This window comes from Oenanthe melanoleuca, chromosome 10, assembly GCF_029582105.1.
Source record: "Oenanthe melanoleuca isolate GR-GAL-2019-014 chromosome 10, OMel1.0, whole genome shotgun sequence".
In the NCBI taxonomy this organism is placed as follows: domain Eukaryota; kingdom Metazoa; phylum Chordata; class Aves; order Passeriformes; family Muscicapidae; genus Oenanthe; species Oenanthe melanoleuca.
In genome coordinates, this window is record NC_079344.1 from 17,828,597 (window position 1) to 17,845,979 (window position 17,383).

The 17,383-nt window shown below is 46.9% G+C and overlaps 1 protein-coding gene across 3 annotated transcripts in view; it reads right to left on the minus strand.

Annotated features, from left to right (window-relative positions):
• Positions 1 to 357: 357 nt before the first annotated feature.
• Positions 358 to 17,383, minus strand: part of SIN3A (SIN3 transcription regulator family member A) — a 30,661-nt gene continuing 13,635 nt past the window's right edge. For all 3 annotated transcript variants that reach the window (XM_056499361.1, XM_056499359.1, XM_056499360.1), the window contains 16 exons: positions 16,969 to 17,220; positions 16,192 to 16,344; positions 15,154 to 15,312; positions 13,871 to 13,960; positions 12,386 to 12,504; positions 10,796 to 11,006; positions 9,247 to 9,363; positions 8,307 to 8,545; positions 7,049 to 7,232; positions 6,292 to 6,865; positions 5,684 to 5,853; positions 4,507 to 4,680; positions 3,731 to 3,823; positions 3,283 to 3,377; positions 2,904 to 3,111; positions 358 to 1,573 (listed from right to left, as the gene is read on the minus strand). In XM_056499361.1, the coding sequence (XP_056355336.1) occupies positions 1,343 to 1,573; positions 2,904 to 3,111; positions 3,283 to 3,377; positions 3,731 to 3,823; positions 4,507 to 4,680; positions 5,684 to 5,853; positions 6,292 to 6,865; positions 7,049 to 7,232; positions 8,307 to 8,545; positions 9,247 to 9,363; positions 10,796 to 11,006; positions 12,386 to 12,504; positions 13,871 to 13,960; positions 15,154 to 15,312; positions 16,192 to 16,344; positions 16,969 to 17,220 (3,069 nt within the window). In that variant the 3' untranslated portion in view covers positions 358 to 1,342. The remainder of the gene's footprint in view (positions 1,574 to 2,903; positions 3,112 to 3,282; positions 3,378 to 3,730; positions 3,824 to 4,506; positions 4,681 to 5,683; positions 5,854 to 6,291; positions 6,866 to 7,048; positions 7,233 to 8,306; positions 8,546 to 9,246; positions 9,364 to 10,795; positions 11,007 to 12,385; positions 12,505 to 13,870; positions 13,961 to 15,153; positions 15,313 to 16,191; positions 16,345 to 16,968; positions 17,221 to 17,383) is intronic.

The following is a 17,383-nucleotide window of genomic DNA, read 5'->3' on the forward strand; positions in this document are numbered from 1 at the left end:
TCAGCACAATCAGCCCCAGCTGAGTTGCTCAGCAACACTTCCCAAAAGCGAAGATCCTTGGAGCTGGAAGACAAGGTGGATAAAAATTACCCACCAGGAAAAAACACAAAAATTTTTAAAAATTTAAAATTATATACTCTATATTTATATCTCTTTCAGGGTGCTTATACCTCAGCTGTTCAACCCCCAAGCACACACACTGCCTCTGCTGTTTCCTCTTGCCAGCCTCAGAAAAGGTGTTGGATTACACCTCCCTCTTCCCTCCCCTTTCCCACCCCAAAACCTGCATGCTGCAACAGTGCCTTTCAGACCAGGAACACGGCTGTGGGCGAGCGAGTGTCTTCCTCCAGTTAAGAACAAAGACATTATTTTTTTTATTTACAAAAAAAGGAGAAAAAAGTTTCCACACAAAAGCACTACAATGATAACTCCCTTTGGTAAAAAGTGTAATAAATGTCTCCATCGGTCTGTCTGTCGGTACTAATTCTCAAGCCACCTGGTACTATGGTACACAAGAAGCTAGTACAGTTATGCTAGCACATCAAGCATAATTCCTTTAATTAAAAAAAAAACAAAACCAAAACAAACCAAAAAGGAAAAAAAAAAAACAAAAAAATTGACAATTTGTACATTTATTTACAAAAAAGGAGGGGAACATGTTAAAATCGTGTTGTTCTCTGCTGTGTGTGTGTGTACGTACATGTGTGTGAAAAGCTGGTGCATGGCACTAGGAGAGACTAGTAAACAAGCAGGTACAAAAAATAAAACAAAACAAAACAAAAAAAAACCAAAAACCCCAAATAAAAATAAAACAGTTCCACTGGCACTAGAAAGGACAGACCGATCTGCACAGGGTGAGTCCAGCCTGGGAGGGAGGGGAGGGAGTGGGAGGAGCCCGGGGTCTGCTGCCCCCTGGCCCCAACGCCAGAGCCCGCAAGGAGAGGAGAATCCGGTGGCCACAGGCACCTGGGGATTTTGGGGACACATCCAAGCGGCTCCGGTGGTGGTGGAGAGCATCCCATCCCATCCCCTCCCTCGCCGCTCAGGGGAGTCAAAGCCTCAACGCTGCTGGTGTGTACGAGCTCGTGGTGTTTTCTCTGGGATGGCTCAGTTCAGAGAAGGGTCCTTCCTGCCCCAGAAAGGGCCGGCAGCCCGCGGCCCCGGGCGGAGATCCGCGTCCCCGCGGGGAATCCCGCCGCCAGGGACGGGTTGTACCAGCCACGCACTAGTCAAGTGGCCATGTCACGGAGATACAGCGAGGGGAGAAAGCATCTCCCTCCTTCCCTGGATGCGCGCACACACACACATCTCCCGGGCTCTGCCCTCGCCCCGGGGGACTCTCTTAGGGTGTCTTGAATATCGTGCCGTATTTGACACGGTACTTGTTGATGCTGACAAAGTGCAGGGTCTCTGTGTCACACGTGGTGGTGCAGGGCACCAAGCCCTCCAAGCCTTCACCCATGAGCCACTTGTTTGTCTCAGCTGCCATTTCGCGGGGCACGTGCTCCTTGGTCCATTTGTCCACCCAGGCCTGGAACCGCTGGTGCAGCCGCTTGCTCACCCTCTCGTGGGACTGCAGAAACAGGGAGAGAGGTTAGGGAAAAGCAGCTTTGGGCCCCAGACTGCAGCATAACACAAAGCTTGGCTACTGGTTGGCACGGGCAAGGAGATCAAGCACAGGGGGAATTCTCTGTGGAGAAAGTTCTGCTAAGGTCCCTCGGGTCTCCTCTCCAAGAAAATTTATGGCAAAATGAGCTCAGAAAGACAAAAAAGTTTATGCTCTTTGTTTAATACAGCAATTCATGGGCTGGGAACACAGAACATATCCAGCGGGAGCCTGAAAGCTGCATACCCAGCTCAGAGTGAGTCCCTTCTGCCCAAAAGATGGTGCTGCCTCCTCTGCTAGCACCCAGGAGCAGGCAAGCCCTGCTCTTCCCAGCCCTTGGGATCTGCCTCCAGCCCCCAGAGAGGGGCACAGGCACAAAAGAGCAAGTTCAACATGCTGGGGACACAACTGCTACAGAAAATTAACACCCAGGTCAGGGTCTAACAGGCTTAAGAAGCTCTGACTTAACAGAAACATCAGGAGAGGAAGAACTGTGCACTTTTTTGGACAAGAGCATCTGCCTAAGGAATGTAAAATCCAGGACAGATGGTATAAAGCCATGGCTACAGTCATAATTGAAAACAGCCAATATAATTAAACCTCCAGATTAAACCTTACAGATTTTATTATTTGTTTGTTTTTCTCCCAGAGACTGACTGCTTTGGGGTGTTAACTGCTAAATCCAATAGATTTGTTTCCAAAATCCAATGTAGCTTCTACAGCTCCCTCAGTGTATTCCAGTAACCAAGGGCTAAGCTGCACTACATATTTAACACTTCAAGAATTTATGTTCAGATTCTCTGTGAAGAGCACTGGCACACAGTATCCTGCTTATAAGCTTACATTTCCTTGAGGTTTGTGCCAGTTGAATGAGAGAGAGGGAATTCAATCAAAATCCTCAGTATCAGCATTTCAGAGTCACTATGCTGCAATAAAATGTTCTCATCTGATGTGGATGCAAAGTTTAAGAGAATTACTTTACAACTAATGAAGTAAAGCCACTATCTGTATCTCACTAGCAAGAAACATGGTAAGTAATGATTTTATAAATCTAAATATGTGATGAAAGTAGATGGAAATTCCCATAAGATGAGGAGAGTGTCAAAGCATTCAGATGACAGATCAGTTTCCACCAGTGCAATCCTCCTAAATTTCACCTATTTGGAGCCACAAGCTCTCTTCCTCTTGGATAAACCCAAACCTTTACAGCTTCCCAAACAGCTGGAAAGGCAATCCTTCCTTCCCCTAAATCCCAGGACAGAGCAGCAGCCCACGCCGTTCTCTGGCTGGCTCCTACCTGCTGAGCTCGCAGCAGCGCGGTCCTCCTGTACATGTAATCCTCCGACTTGATCACGTACACCATCTTATAGGAGTTCAGCTTGAATTTACACTCCAGCTTGTCCAGGCTCTCCACGTTCTCCATGGACTTCTTACTGTTCCCCTCCTTCCCTTCCTTCTCCTGCTGCTCCCGACCACGCTGACACTTGCGGATCCGCCTCAGATTCCTGCAAAGCAGAGAACTCCTCTTGGAACCTCTGGCACTGCAAAGCTGGCTGTAGGTGGTTGGACAGGGCTTGGAACAACCTGGTCTAGAGGGAGGTGTCTCTGTTCAAGGAGTGCAGGGAGTGGGGTGAGATGAGCTTTGAGGCCTTTCCCAGCACAGCCTGGCCACTCACCTGGGCAGGAAGACGGGTTTCTGGGCCAGGTGCTCGCGGAGCTCGGGGGAGGTAGAGTCAGAGTTGACGTACCGCTCCACGTAGTCAGACCAGCGCTGGAAGCAAGCACAGAGCACACATCAGCCACTGCCCTCCCACCAAACATGCGAGAGGGCTGGGGAGGAGGCTAAGCTGGAAGTCACGCAGAAAAACACAGCATCCCTCCTGAAGGCTCCCTGGGTCTTATTCCCAAAAAGGCAAGTACAATGTTTCTTTACATGGTTCTAAGTATTTTCTGATACAAAATAAACCAAGAAAGATTTGCCTGCTCACATCACTAGAAGCTTTATGGCATGTCTTTGGTGTTTCTTTGTCTTCTGCTAACGGACCACACTACCAGTCAACTGGACACTCTGGTCCAGAGCAACCCTGACCATCACTGTCAGCTCTCTGGACAAGCTGCTCTTACCTCTGCTTCCACAGGGTCATCTGAGTTTTCCTCTTCTGTGTCCAGCAGCTCAATGGTTAACTGAACTTGACCTCTGCTCTGAATGAACATCAGCTATACAGAAAAAAGCAGAAGGAACTTCAGTAAAGGCAGGTTTGAAATAGAAACAAAGACTTTCACTCCTCACTAGAGCAACGAAGCAAGTTGGCAGTTCCAAAGGAAACTTTCTTGAGCCCCCAAAGTAAGTTTGAGGGCATGGGAAGAGATACTAAACACTCAGGCTTCTATCCAAAGTGCTTCTCTGGCTCAGAAAGGGCCTGATCACTTCCTGCCTCTTCAGCAACGGCAGTATGGATTTGATTAGCACAGGTTTATTAGCAATGTATGCAGGCAGCAGTGATTTAATGCCCAGTCAGTAGTGGCAGATCTCCCAACAGTCGACAAAACTGACACACCACAGAAATGGGAGTTTCAGCTAACAAATCAAAAGCAGTGGCAGCCAAGCAGTCAGTATAATACAGCCCAAAGCTGCTGTAAAGCATAGGGGATATTCACTGCTATTCCAGGAAACATTCCTCCTTGAAACTTCATTTCTGAGAGGCCCTCACAGAAGCATTAACCTATATCCCAAAGGCTGGCAGCACGTGCGCTGGTTTTGGCCAGGATGGAGTTAATTTTCTTCATTTTTGGGTGGCTAAAGAAGACTCTTTTTTAAAGGATCAGTGCTTCTCCCTTCTTAAAAGGCATGCCCCTCAGCTCCTGCTGGTTGTATGCTGCGGTTCAGAGCCTGGCTTTACCTTGAAGCAGTTCTCCTCGGACATGAGCTGCTCGGCTTTGCGCTGGTACGCGGCCTCCAGGAGCGTGCGGGAGGACTGCGAGGCCAGCAGGCCTCCAGTGGCTCCGTTGCTGTTCTCTGACAGGTACAGGTCTGTCACCTGCACACAGATCTCATCGCTCACGATGTGCTGCAGCTGCAAACAGGAGCAACAGGGAGTCAGGGAGGCTGCTACACCCCCATTGAATAGAGTAAAATAAAGGTGTAACAAAGGGAGTGAGCACCAGCAAAAAAATCCTTCACTTCTTCCACTTGAGATATCTCTGATACTATGTGAAAAACTCACAGTATCTTCAGAAAAATTAGCAGGTGGCAAAGCACAGCTACTCAGAGAAAAACTCCATACAAAGAACATTCTGAGCAGCAGCAGGGAAGGAAGGGCCAGTGCTCTGTGACACAGCGTGTCCTCTCCTCACCAAGGGGCTGCTGCTGTGTCTGAGGAGAGGGGTGGGAGGTTTAAGATCAAATCCATATTTTGTGCAAGTTTAAAAATCAAAAGTCTCACAACTGTCTTCTGAATTCAGTTAATCTCTGGACTGAAGGGCTTCTGAAGAGCAGCTCTACCCTTCTGAAAGAGGAAAGCCCTTTCAAGTTATTCCACTTCCAGCCCCTTGTGTCTGTTTTTGTTCTTTACGCTACAAAAAGGCATAAGAGTTTTTCCTTTGCTCACACATTGCTCCTACCAACCCAATAGAAGGACTGGAGTCTAACAGCCAAAATGAGCTACTCCAGCAGCCAGATAAAAGAAACAAAAGCTTTTTCTAAAAAGTGTGCACTCCTACAGCACTGATGGAAAGGAAAGAAACTATTTTGATGTCTTTTTTTTTTTTTTTTTCCCCAAAGCTAAAGCAAGATTAGCTCTGGACATGCTTTGAATACTTACATCCTAAAACATCTGGAAAACAAAGACAGCTCCATAGAGGATATTCTCAATAATTCAAGCAGATCAGAAATCACCTTCTGTCATTTTCTACTATGAAGGTTCAAGAGCTGGGTGGAAAAAAGCCCCGAACTTCCCTGCTTACCCCTAAATTCCCCATGCAGGCACACAACACAGCCAGCCTGGGTTCTCCCTGCAGCAGCAAACCCCTGCCTGCTTCCTCTGCCCCACCCAGCACCCAGGCCTCACTGGCAGGCACCTGTCGCACGATGCTCTGGATCAGCTTGTCCATGGTGAAGGCGATGTAGGCGTGGATGGTGAACATCTCGCGCAGGGAGTCCTCGTACTGCGACGAGTCCATGTTCCCGTCCAGGAGGTTGCGCACCATGTCCAGGAAGGCCGGGTAATAATCCTCAACATCGATGTCCACTGCAACAGGAGAGAAGGGGAGAGATGGGCACGCCACCCCCAGGAAGTGCTGCTCTGAGTTTTGGTCCTCAGGTGACCTGCTTAAGCTGAAGAGTTGCTTAAACTTGTCTTTTATGGACATAAATAAGTCCTTTTAAGCCCACGGGTTATTTTCTAATCTCTTGCTTTCTACCTCTAGCCTCCTCCACAAACTTTTTATTTCTAAGAGCTTTTACTTAGGGAACTTGAGGATATGCAAGTGTACAAAGAAAGCTCTTATAAAATAACTGCTGTGTATTATCCTGCTATTCCAAGTCCCATGTTCTCCACATCTTCCCATCTCCCCAGCGATAATAACAGAGCCCATTTAAAGGGTCACTGCTGTCACCAAACACTCCGTCACCACACTACAAACAGAATCACCGTTTCCCCCCCAGCCTCCCAGCAGAAGTCACTCACTGGGCTCCTTCAGTCGCAGCTGGATGGCAGGGCTGTCACTCTTGTCCCTCTTTATGCCCAGCACTTCCCTCTCCCACTCCCGCTCCCGCGTCTCCTCCTCGATCTGCCGCTCGGCCTGGGTGCAGATCCGCAGCAGCCGCAGGCACAGGATCTGGTGCAGCCTCATGAAGATGTACCAGTTGCTGTTCACATAGAAGAGGTTGTACACCTCATCCATGCCCCGCAGCTTCTGGGCTGTCGTGTTGTTGAACATCAGCTTGGTTTTGGGAGGACTACCCCCAACGCCGTTGTGCTTTTTTGCGGCCCCGGTAGCTTCATCCACATCCATTTCCTCCTCTTCTTCCTCTTCCACATCCGAGAGTTCACCTCGCTGAGCAAACAGCAGGTCTGGAATGAAGTGATACATGATCTGCTTGATTTTGTACTTGTCCTCTTTCTGGATTCCCGTCTGCCGCTTCACGTGGTGGATGATGAGAGAGGCAGCATCTTCCAGGATCTGCTTGTCTTCGTAGGCTAGTGAGAGGTGTGGGCCTGTGGGGACTCCAGCATTGTCTTCTGAAGCCTGTTCTTGCCTCTACAAAGGAGAAACAGCATAAAAATCAGCCTAAACAATCCCTGTCCACCACCTGAGAGCCTGCTGAAAGCTCTCCCTGTGGAACAGATTTCCTCCCTCACCAAGCTGTGAGGAACAGGAACTGAAACTGCACTAGCAAAGTACATAAGCTTGAGGGAAGGAAACTATTGGTGATCATCTCACCTCATCATAGATGCTTTCAATCTCATTGAGGAGACTCTTTGACCTTAGGACCTTGGTGTCATTCTGCTTGAAGTTGATGCCCTGGTGGTCCAAGGATTTCAGGTAATACTTCTCATTCTGCTCTCGCCAGACTTTATTAAATCCTCTCTGGGCTTCTCGCCACTCTTCCTCTTTCATCTTTAACCTTGGATCAAGAAAACAAAGGTAAGCTAAGAGGTGAGCATATAAGAAAAATCTCTGTCCGTGGTTCTTGGTGAGTGTTGCCAAAAACTGAACTCCCAACGAAATGGGCATGGATCAAAGATACACCACAGAAAGGAGCTTTCCAGGAGGTGCTCCCTGAACACACTCTTCTGGAGAAACCACTCTGGGTTTCTTTCACATTTAGGTAAAACCATGCAGGAACAAAGCCCCAGGAGAGGGAATAAAGGAACAGGGAAGGAAAAAAAGCTGGCCCTGGTCTCTCAGAAATGCCCAGGAAGCTCCACCTTCCCCTGGAACAGGGGCAGCTGAGTTTGGACAATGAACAAAGCACGGACACCTGAATATTCTGGGAACGCACACCTGAACATTGACATCCTCAGTAAAGCAACCCTGATTCAAATTCAAGATGGGTAGGGAAACTGGGCCTTGCAGGTATCCTGGGAAGGCTGCTACACTCAGTTCCAGAACTCCAAAACACAGGACCAGAAGTCCCACAGAGATAAACCAGCATGTGCTGCTTACACATCTCCTCAACCTTCCCCAAGGAGCTGCAGCATCCACTCCCTTTTAACTGAGGAAGGGGAGGCTGACAACAGAAACAGGACTGAGAACCTGAGGACAGCAGAGACACCGTGATCTGGCACACAGGATTTGGAAAGGGATCACATTTAGCCCTGGGACAACAGTTCCTTTATCTTACACACAGTGCTGACACCAGGGAAGAAAAAAAGTTTAAGAGGAGACAACAAAGCTGAGCTGTAAGGATTTTGTTTAAGGAGGGCAATTCCCTCTAGGTGATTATTACGGAATACACCAACTGTCCAGAATATAAATGAACTTCTTAATTTCACAGAATAATAGAATCACGGAATGGTTTGGTTGAGAAGAGACCTTACAGATCATCTTGTTCCACCCCCTGCCATGGGCAGGGACACTTTCCACTGCACCATGGGGTGCTGCAGTCACAACCCTTTTTGTGGAGGGCACACTTTTCCATACATCTGGACAGCACACAGCGCATTACCCTGCGGAAGGGAGCCTGGGCAATCAGTACCTTTTCAGCACAATGGGAACGGCCACGGAGGGGTTCTTGCGCAGCCCATCGATGATGTCAGCTGCTTTGTCAGCATATATCCTCTGGAGAGCCTTGCGGTGGATCACCTCCGAGGTGCCCCCCAGGGTGTTGTCCAGCCGGAATTTGGCCTGCTCCTCTGCAGACAAGCGTGACAGCTTCTTCTGGATTGCCTCAAGAACGCGGATGGTTGCCAGGTTGGTCTCCAAGACAACATCCAGCTGGAGAGAACAGTGCATTAGCAGTGGTGTTTGAATAGACAAAACATGATCCTTCACAGAGGCAAACAATCAAGTGACACCAAACAAGAAGCTGCGCCTGTTTAACAAGGTGTACTTGAGCACTTTGGTGCTCAGCTGCTCTAAAATAATCCAATTATATTTCATCTGCTACCTAAATAATACTGTGTAAGAATTTAAAGGCTACCAGAATGATACTGTTCGGAAATTACATCTTCCAGCTGGGAACAGAACACAACTGACAGTTACTCTACAAAAGGACGTGCCAAATCTGTGCAGATTCAGGTAATTGCCTAGCTAACTTCCATCTCCAGTCAAAATGTCAGTCATTGAAAATCCTGAACATACTGCTTTGCAGATGATTACAGGGGAAAAATGCACGTTCTCATGCACTATGTGGGCAGGAAGAATGGAAAAGATGCAACAATTCCATGCTGGCCATTCAACGATTTCATGTGGAGCGGGGTGAATGAAGAGCCCCACAAAAAAGTGAGGGGCAGGGGTGGCAGCTTAGTGGTTATGCAGCCAGTGCTTCTTGCATGAAGAGAAAACAAGCTTTTATGCCAAAAACCAGGTGGCAAACACAATAGAAGATGCAGAATTGAAGCTATCACTCCAACAAGCTCACTGACTCTTCACAGAACAGAACTTTCCCAGACATGAACCAAGAAAAAGCAACTTACCTCAAAACGCTCATCCTCACACCTGTAGATGTGCTCTTCATATTGTGTCTTCTTGGAGCTCACAAATGTGGAATCTTCAGACCAGGAGGGGAAGGAGACCCAGGTGTCATTCAAAACCTATGAGGGAGGCAGAGGGAGAACAAGAGTCGTGGTCAGTGTTCAAGGAGATCACACCTGGCGAGCTTCAAGACCTGTCTGCTGATGGGACAACGTAATTCCCAGCTGGAAAAAGTGTGTGCCCCTTCCAAAGCCCAGCATTCACAGGGCAACCCCAAACAGCCAGGCAGCCTGAAAAATTCATAGCCTGGAGCTGCGAGGAAAACACTTGTGCGAGAAGAGGAAAATAGAGTTGAAAGGAGCTTTTCTGCTACTTTGGATTAGTCAGCTGCAACCAGCTGGTTCCCCGTGTGTGATTCATCATCTACACTGTGTGGTCACCCCAACAGACCTGACTGTTAGACAGGACACAGTTGCTGCCTCCAAATAAGGATAATTGGAAGTACAAAACCATACCCCATCACCTCTCCTGGTGACAAAACAGCTCAGTACCTGCAGCTTTCAATACAGGAGCAGAACATTACAAAGCAAACTAACAACCAACCAATAACAACCTCAACGAGGCCGAAGGCAAAGAAAACAATGATCTTGGCAGGCAGTTGGCAAGCCAGGTCCAGTTTCCATAAACCCAAAGCCTGAACAACTGAGTCATTAGATTCTCACAGAGAAAAAAGTTTGTAACTGCATCACACAAGAAGCTTTTGAGAGACGTGTCAAGACATGGATTAAAAATTTAGCATTTCAGAGTGAAAGAAAGATGCATATGAGAGAATTCAAGGGAGAATCTGTCTACAGAAAACATGATTTTCTTTTCAAGTTGGCCTAGAGACAACTCTGAAAGCAAGCTAAGTGGGAATTTAGGTAAAAAGGTAGCAATAATCCTGAATTACATACTACCTTGAAAAGGACCTCTGAGATCACATTAAGACCACACAGAGAACCAGTCCTGTCATCTCTTACTTAAGTTTGCAACCTTAATGTTCCTTTCACAAGTTGTACTATGTAACACATCATAAATAAAATGTGGGAGCATTAGGTATGTCAGTAATTAACCATCAGAGCTATTTAAGATTTTCTCCAGCTGCCCATCAACACTCCACGCAAACCTTTCACAAAGGCTGCTGGAGAAGAGTCAACCATCAAAGCCACGTGGGTACCACAACTCCCAGCCAGCTTCCAGCATCACCCAATTCCTAGATTAACGCCTCACCCTGTGCAAGAGCTTCTGGATGTGATCCAGGTGTTTATGGGAGTGCCACCAGGAATTCCTGAGGTGTGCTCCCCTGGGGCTGCCACACGCACCGTGGCGATTCCAGCCAGGATGCTGTGCCCACACACGCCTAGGTGCAGGAGCAGCATGGAGCGGTGTGGATCAGCTCCATGCTCACCACCACCAGACGTGCCCTGACATCCCCAGGAACCTTTCCAACACTGCTCCAATGTTTAAAAAGGCTGGGAAGAGCCTTCCTCTGTGGCCCAGCTCCTGCCTTACCTCCTTGCAGAGCGGGGTCCGCCCCGTGCACTTGGGCTGCTGGTAGCTCTTGGGCAAGGCTCGGTAGCTGGAGCCCAGCCTCTTGCAGGAGGCATAGTCAATCTCCATGGCAATCCCCTCAGTAGCCCGTTCCTTGGGATATGTCTCCATGTGAACAGACTCCTTATAGCCCAGAAAGTTTTTAAACCAAGTGAACAGTTCTGGGAATTTCCTAAAATAAAAGGAACAAAGTGAAAAATGAGCTAAACAGAACGCAAGGCCAGAACCGGTTACTACAGACACCTCTCCAAACTGTGAATCTGGTGAGAAGCTCCTCTCTGCTCAACCCCACTTCCACAGAGCCTGACCAAATGGGAAGCAAGCACCTGCTGTTGATCAGGTGGGGGATTGCTCTGGTACAACTCAGGTGCTTGAGGATTAGTGACGAGCAAGGAGCAGCTATCAAAGCTTTAGCTACAGGGCCAGCATTCATGGCACATCTGGGTCTGCCCAAACCACCCTGGTAGTGAACTCAGGTCAAATTCCTCATTTTTAGAACCTTAAACCAGACCTTTCCTTTCCAGAGGCAGCAAAATCAAAACAAAAGGCATTTCTGTAGTTACACTACAGTGCCAAGCAACTGCTTGAACCAGACTTCACAGAGCAACATAAATCAAGGAGAAGCCTTTGCCTGCAAGGCCCAAGTTCACCTGTTTGCAAAGTTTCCTGAAAAATTTATTCAACTAAAATACAGATTTGTTCAAGTCCTCTTATCTCATGCAAAGCTCCAGCAATAGGATGAACTGAACCTGTTACTAATTGAATCACTAGTCATTCATTCCTTTTTCATTATATGGCAAAAGATAATGTCCAACTCCAGAATAAAAAACCCTTGTATTAGATCTTTCCCTCTAGTTAGGAGCACAGGCAGTAGAATAGGAAATTTTCTTGTCAAGTATTGCACCTTTTCTACCTGCAATCAGGCATCCTGCTGATGCCTGACTAATTCCAGAGGACCTGCAGTGCCAGTGGAAGTTACTTAGGGCTGTTTCTCTGCACAGTAGCTACTGTAAATGGGGTCCTGAACCCAATTTATGGTGCTACTGCCTTCTCCCTTGGAACCAGCAATTCAGTGCCCAGGCAAAAGAAACACTAATCCTGCTGCCCCAAGTTGATGAGAGGATATCTGCTGGTTTTAACCAACTAATAGAGATGTTTTGTACACTACTGACAATCATGGAAGTCACAAATTCCTATTTAAAGTACAGAGTTCCTTAACATTTTTGGCTTTGTGACAGAATTCAGCTGCTTTTTGGAAACTTGAGCGAGTTTGTATCAGCACTCTGCTTTTTTGGAGGGACATTTCTTATGTAAATCTTTTCTCAAATGATTCCAGAGCAAGAAACTGCAATAACAGGCTGCTAATAATTTTGTTTGCCCTACTGGAAAGGGAAGGCACACAGCAAACAACACCTGTACTGCTCCTGCATGCTGCATGTCAGGACACAGCTGGGATAAGGAATAGGAAAGAGCAGTGCAGAAGAACATGAGGGTGAGTGTTTCTTTCCTGGCTCCACAACAGAAACAGAGCAGGAAAGGGGCTGCACTTACCCCAGGAATGGAGAAACCAGCTGCACGAGCTCGGCCCGGGAGATCACCTCCTGGTTGAAGATAACCAGGCAGCGCAGGAAGTTCTCGTACGCTTCCGTGCTGCGCAGAGCTTTGCGGACCTGAGGGAGAGGAGATGAGGAAAAGAGGAGCTGTCAGGGTGAGACTAAGGGGGGGTCCAGATTTGACACTGTTTCCCACTGAGGCACACAAATCTTTAAGTGAGTTGAACAGAGAGGACTTGGCCTGTAGACAGGACCAGACCAACTGGTACTGATGGGAGCCATCCCCACGCTGGGATCCCCTGCAATGTCAGCACTGGGCCATTACCCTAAGAAAGCACTTGCAAGTGAAGAACTAATTCCTTCAGAGAAACCTGTAATAGCGGGATTACAAAACACTGGAATCATGGATAACATCAGCACCACAAAGCCACCCAGGTGCTTTTAAACTCCAGAGGGTATTTCAAGTAGGGAGTAGGGGGTATGAAACCCATGCCCTGGGGAACTCCTCTCCAGCCTCTGCCTGCTTCCAGCTTGGATTATCGCAGACAACCCTCCTTCTGTAACCCCAATCTTCACAGAATGAGGAAGCCAAACTATTCATCCCAACACCATTACCTTTCCCACAAGAACAGTTGGATCTACACATCAGACTGAGATCTATCATTAAATTATTCATCATTATGGTTATAATTCCACAGCGGGGATTTCTAGGTTTACTCATCTTAACACCTACACATCCTCCAAGCAATAAATTGATTCCCAGTTACCATTAGCTGGTCCCCATCATGCTGCAGAATTCACCAGATCAGCAGGGAGCAACCAAGACTGTCATCAGTGCATGAATATTGCTTAAAAGGATGGTTTTAAGTTTGTTCCATACTCCCCTCTGAGCTATAAAGCACTGTATGGACATCTCAGAGAAGACACCAAGGTACCACTTGGAAACATCCCATATCTCCTTCACTTGATCTGTGTGCTAAACCAGCAACAGGTAACAACTGTGCAATTAATTAGATTAACCTCTGAGGGGAAATTTCAAAAAAACCCAGCCCAATGTAAATATGAATCAGGTGCTTTGTAAACTGAGCTCCCCCACTGCAGCCAGCTGGCTGTGGATGGGTACAAGCTGTGCCGACACAGCAAGACACGCCACGCTCATCATCAGCTGCACGGGGATTTTATAAAGGGGAAAACAATTTGGAGTGTGGGTTACAGGAAAAAATTCCCATTCCCTCAGATAAATTGCAGCAGCAGCAGGTGGAAAGCTGGAGAAGGTGCTTTGGGGAAAAAATATTTAAATTTTTAAAATTTTTAAAAACCTCAATGGCTCTGACTTCGAGGTTGCAGGGCACATCCGAAATCAAGCTAGGAAATGTTATCAGGGTGATGTAAATCTCACACACTTCACTGTGATAAAAATCCAGATGTGTATACAGGAAGGACACACATCAAGGACATGCAGCATCTGCATCCTGCCTCTCACCTTCTCAAAGAAGAGAGATTCTGTCCCCACACCATGTTTGCTGGCTTCTGCCAAAGACTGGTCTTTCAAACCAAGCAGCTTTGGTTTCTTCTGTTGTCAAAAAAAGAAAGGCAATTAAAAATAAAAGGGGTGTTCAGCAAGTTGAGACAATTTGATTATCTCTCACACAAGAGCCACCATGTCTCTGACCCCACCATGTGCTTCCCATTAAAGGAAAGGTGGCTTTTTCAAAGGAAAAGTCTATTAAAATTTGTGCTACAAGTTAATTTACTGAATGTTAATAAGTAGCATGCCACTCCAAATATTTGTAATACATTGTTGCACCCTTTCCTGTAACTAGCTGATTGTTTCAATCACACAACAGCATATCTTACTCGGATAACTAGTTTGGAAAAATGCCAGAATAAATGATTTTCCTATCACTCATCCAGTTCTTCAAGTCTTACACCTCCCCAGAATGACATTTTTTTTCTCTTACATGCTTCTGCAAGATGCTGTATTTTCCCCACCCTCAGAAAGGCTGAAAGTTGCCCCCAAAATGTGCTTTATTTCGGAGCCCTACATTTGAAGAGGAGGAGAAAGGGCAGAAGGGGCGTTAAATGGTACAATTATGCCTGCTAATGCTTATCATGGCAAAGGAAGATATACTGGCTAAAAAAAAAGCAGGCAAATTTATCCTTCATGCATAAACACGAAGCCACCTGGCCACAGGACAATTTCTGTTGCACTACAAAGCCTCAGTGCTCTCACAAATCGTGTGTCATTTGAAAAGGGCAAACTCTGCTGAGAGAATAATCATTTATCATTGTATTAAAAGCTTTATCACAGGAAAGATGAGCAAACATGATTCTACTGCATCTGCTCCAAGTCCTACTACAACAAAGCTTCCAGGCACATCTTTTCAGCTCGTCTTTTCCTACGTGCCTTAGGAACATTTGCTACAAATATTGGACAAATTTATTCTGTGGCATTACTGAGACTTTTGTCTCCACACTGCACAACTCCTCCTCATTAAATACTGCTAAGAAAACAACATCTTTCTAATAAAGTGATGAAAACTCTGTTTCCCCAAGCCATTAAAGTAACTACATCCCACCCTCAGGAACAGATACCAGCAACAGTTTGCAAAAACCAGAGGCTCGTGCTTGGAAACAAGGACTTCTGAAAGCTTTAAAGACAAACATTATTTTCCATGTTCTCAAGCTGCAGCCTGTGCACAAAACTCACAAGGACCTGGAAAACATCCTGCTCTGGGACAAACAGGGAGCAGCACAGGCTCTTACCTTCACAGGAGGGGTGGCTCCAGTGCCCGAGTGCCGCCGGATCTGGCAGCCATTCTGGTTGGGTCTCTGCTGCTTGTTGTTGAGCTGTGGCTTCTTCACTGTGCCCCCGTGGTCATTCCTGACCGACTCCACTTTCTCTGCAGTTGTCTTACTTAACAGCTTGTTCAGAGACAAACCCATAAGAGCATTAGGGCTACGGTCCACACAGAATGTCACAGAATGGTCTGGGTTGGAAGGGACCTTTAAGATCATTCCGTTCCAATGCCATGGTCAGGGACAACTTTCACTATCACATGTTGCTCAGAGCTCCTAAGATCATTCAGTTCCAATGCCATGGTCAGGGACAACTTTCACTATCACAAGTTGCTCAGAGCTCCATCTGACCTGCCCTTGAAAACTTCCAGGGATGGGGCAGCCACAGCTTTTCAGGGTAGCCTGTGGCAGTCTCACCACCCTCACAGGGAAGAATTTTTTTCTAATATCTAATCTAAACCTACTCTCTCTCTTTCAGTTTGAAACCATTCCCCCTTGTCCTGTCACTCCATCTTTCTTTGAGGCCCTCTCCAGGTACTGGAAAGCCACAATTAGGTGACCCCTGAGCCTTCTCTTTTCCAGCCAGAACAATTCTAATTCTCTCAGTCTTTCCTCACAGGAGATGTGCTTCATCCCTCTGATCATCTTGGTGACCTCCTCAGGACTTGCTCTGAGAGATCAATGTCCTTCTTGTGCTGGGGACTCCAAAGCAGGAAGGATTAACATCCTTCCTGTGCTGGGGACCCCAAAGCTGGATGCAGCAGTCCAGGGGGGGTCTGCTGCTCCTCATAGCTCTAGATTTTACTGCAGATTTTACAACACCAACTTCAAACAATCCCTTTAAGCAAAGGAATTGCATTTAAAATATAAATTATTTAAAGACAAGTTATAGCCAGAAAACAGTCTCCACCCGACCTCCTTCCTTCACTCCAAGAAAGCAACAGCAAAAGAACATTTTTCTGAACACTGCCCTAGGTATTTCATCCTATCTCCAAGGGTACTCACCACAGAGCTGTTGGCATCAGGCAGGAATTGCCCAAATTCTGAGAGAAGATCCTCCTGGTTCTTGAAGAGGCGAGCCACCTGGGCATAGACCTCCTGCTCTGTCAGAGCTGGTGTGTAGTTCCCTCCTGCCTCCTTGGCATTACGCTGCTCTTTCTGCCACACCAAAGAGGAGAAGTGTCAGAAGAAAGGAGGCACAAGCTATTCAAGCGACAAAGAAAAAATAAACCAACTTTCCCTGATAGAAATAATGAAACAGCAAAGGTCTCAGCTCCTTAAAGCATCATACTATATTAATAGTATGACTCATATATTCTAAGTATCTATACTGATCTATACTATAAATACATCCTAAATGCCCAACAGGCCCTGGAACACAAGACACTGACCAAAGAAGTGGTTTCTTTGCTTTTAACATTGAGCTATAACCACATTGCCTCATTCTGACACATGCTCATAAAAAAATGCCAAATTCAGTTTTTAAACAAGCATTTCAGACATTTCCAAACAAATATGATGGACTGAAATCTATTACTTCATACTGCTATGTAATCTTTCTAACCTGCCAGACTTCTGCTTAGTTTAAGCAGAATTCAAGACCAGCCTGGACAGGGCTTGGAGCAACCTGACCTAGTGGAAGGTGCCCCTGCCTATGGCAAAGGGTTGGACTACATGATTTTAAGGCTCCTTCCAATCCAAACCAGTCTATGATTATCACTGCTAGTACAGCAGAAGACCCAAATGCAAGCCCAGACACAAACTGACATTTCCAACACTCACCTGGTACGTATGGAGAATCTCCAGGAAGGCTTTGTAGATGTCTGGCTGTCCCTGGAACCGATTCTTGATCTTGTTGACATAGTTGATGGCGTGATTAAACTCCACAGGCTGATTGTTCTGCAGGGATGGTGTGGTGCCCAGAGAGATTGTCACAGGCGTGTGGGGCTGCACCGGCGGCGAGCGCGGCGACGCGTACGGCGGAATCGGCGGCGTCTGCTGGCTGGCAGGGGTATGAGCCTGCAACTGCGATGGCTGCGAGAACACAGGCTGTGTTAGCAGCAGCCAGCCCTTCATGGGCGGGGTAAAGGCACTTTTAATCCACTTAGGGATAGGTACACAGTTAGTGGGCCAGCAGAGACTAAACTGCATCAGCGAGACAAAATGCCTGGGCAATTCAAGCGGTTGTTCTTGAGAT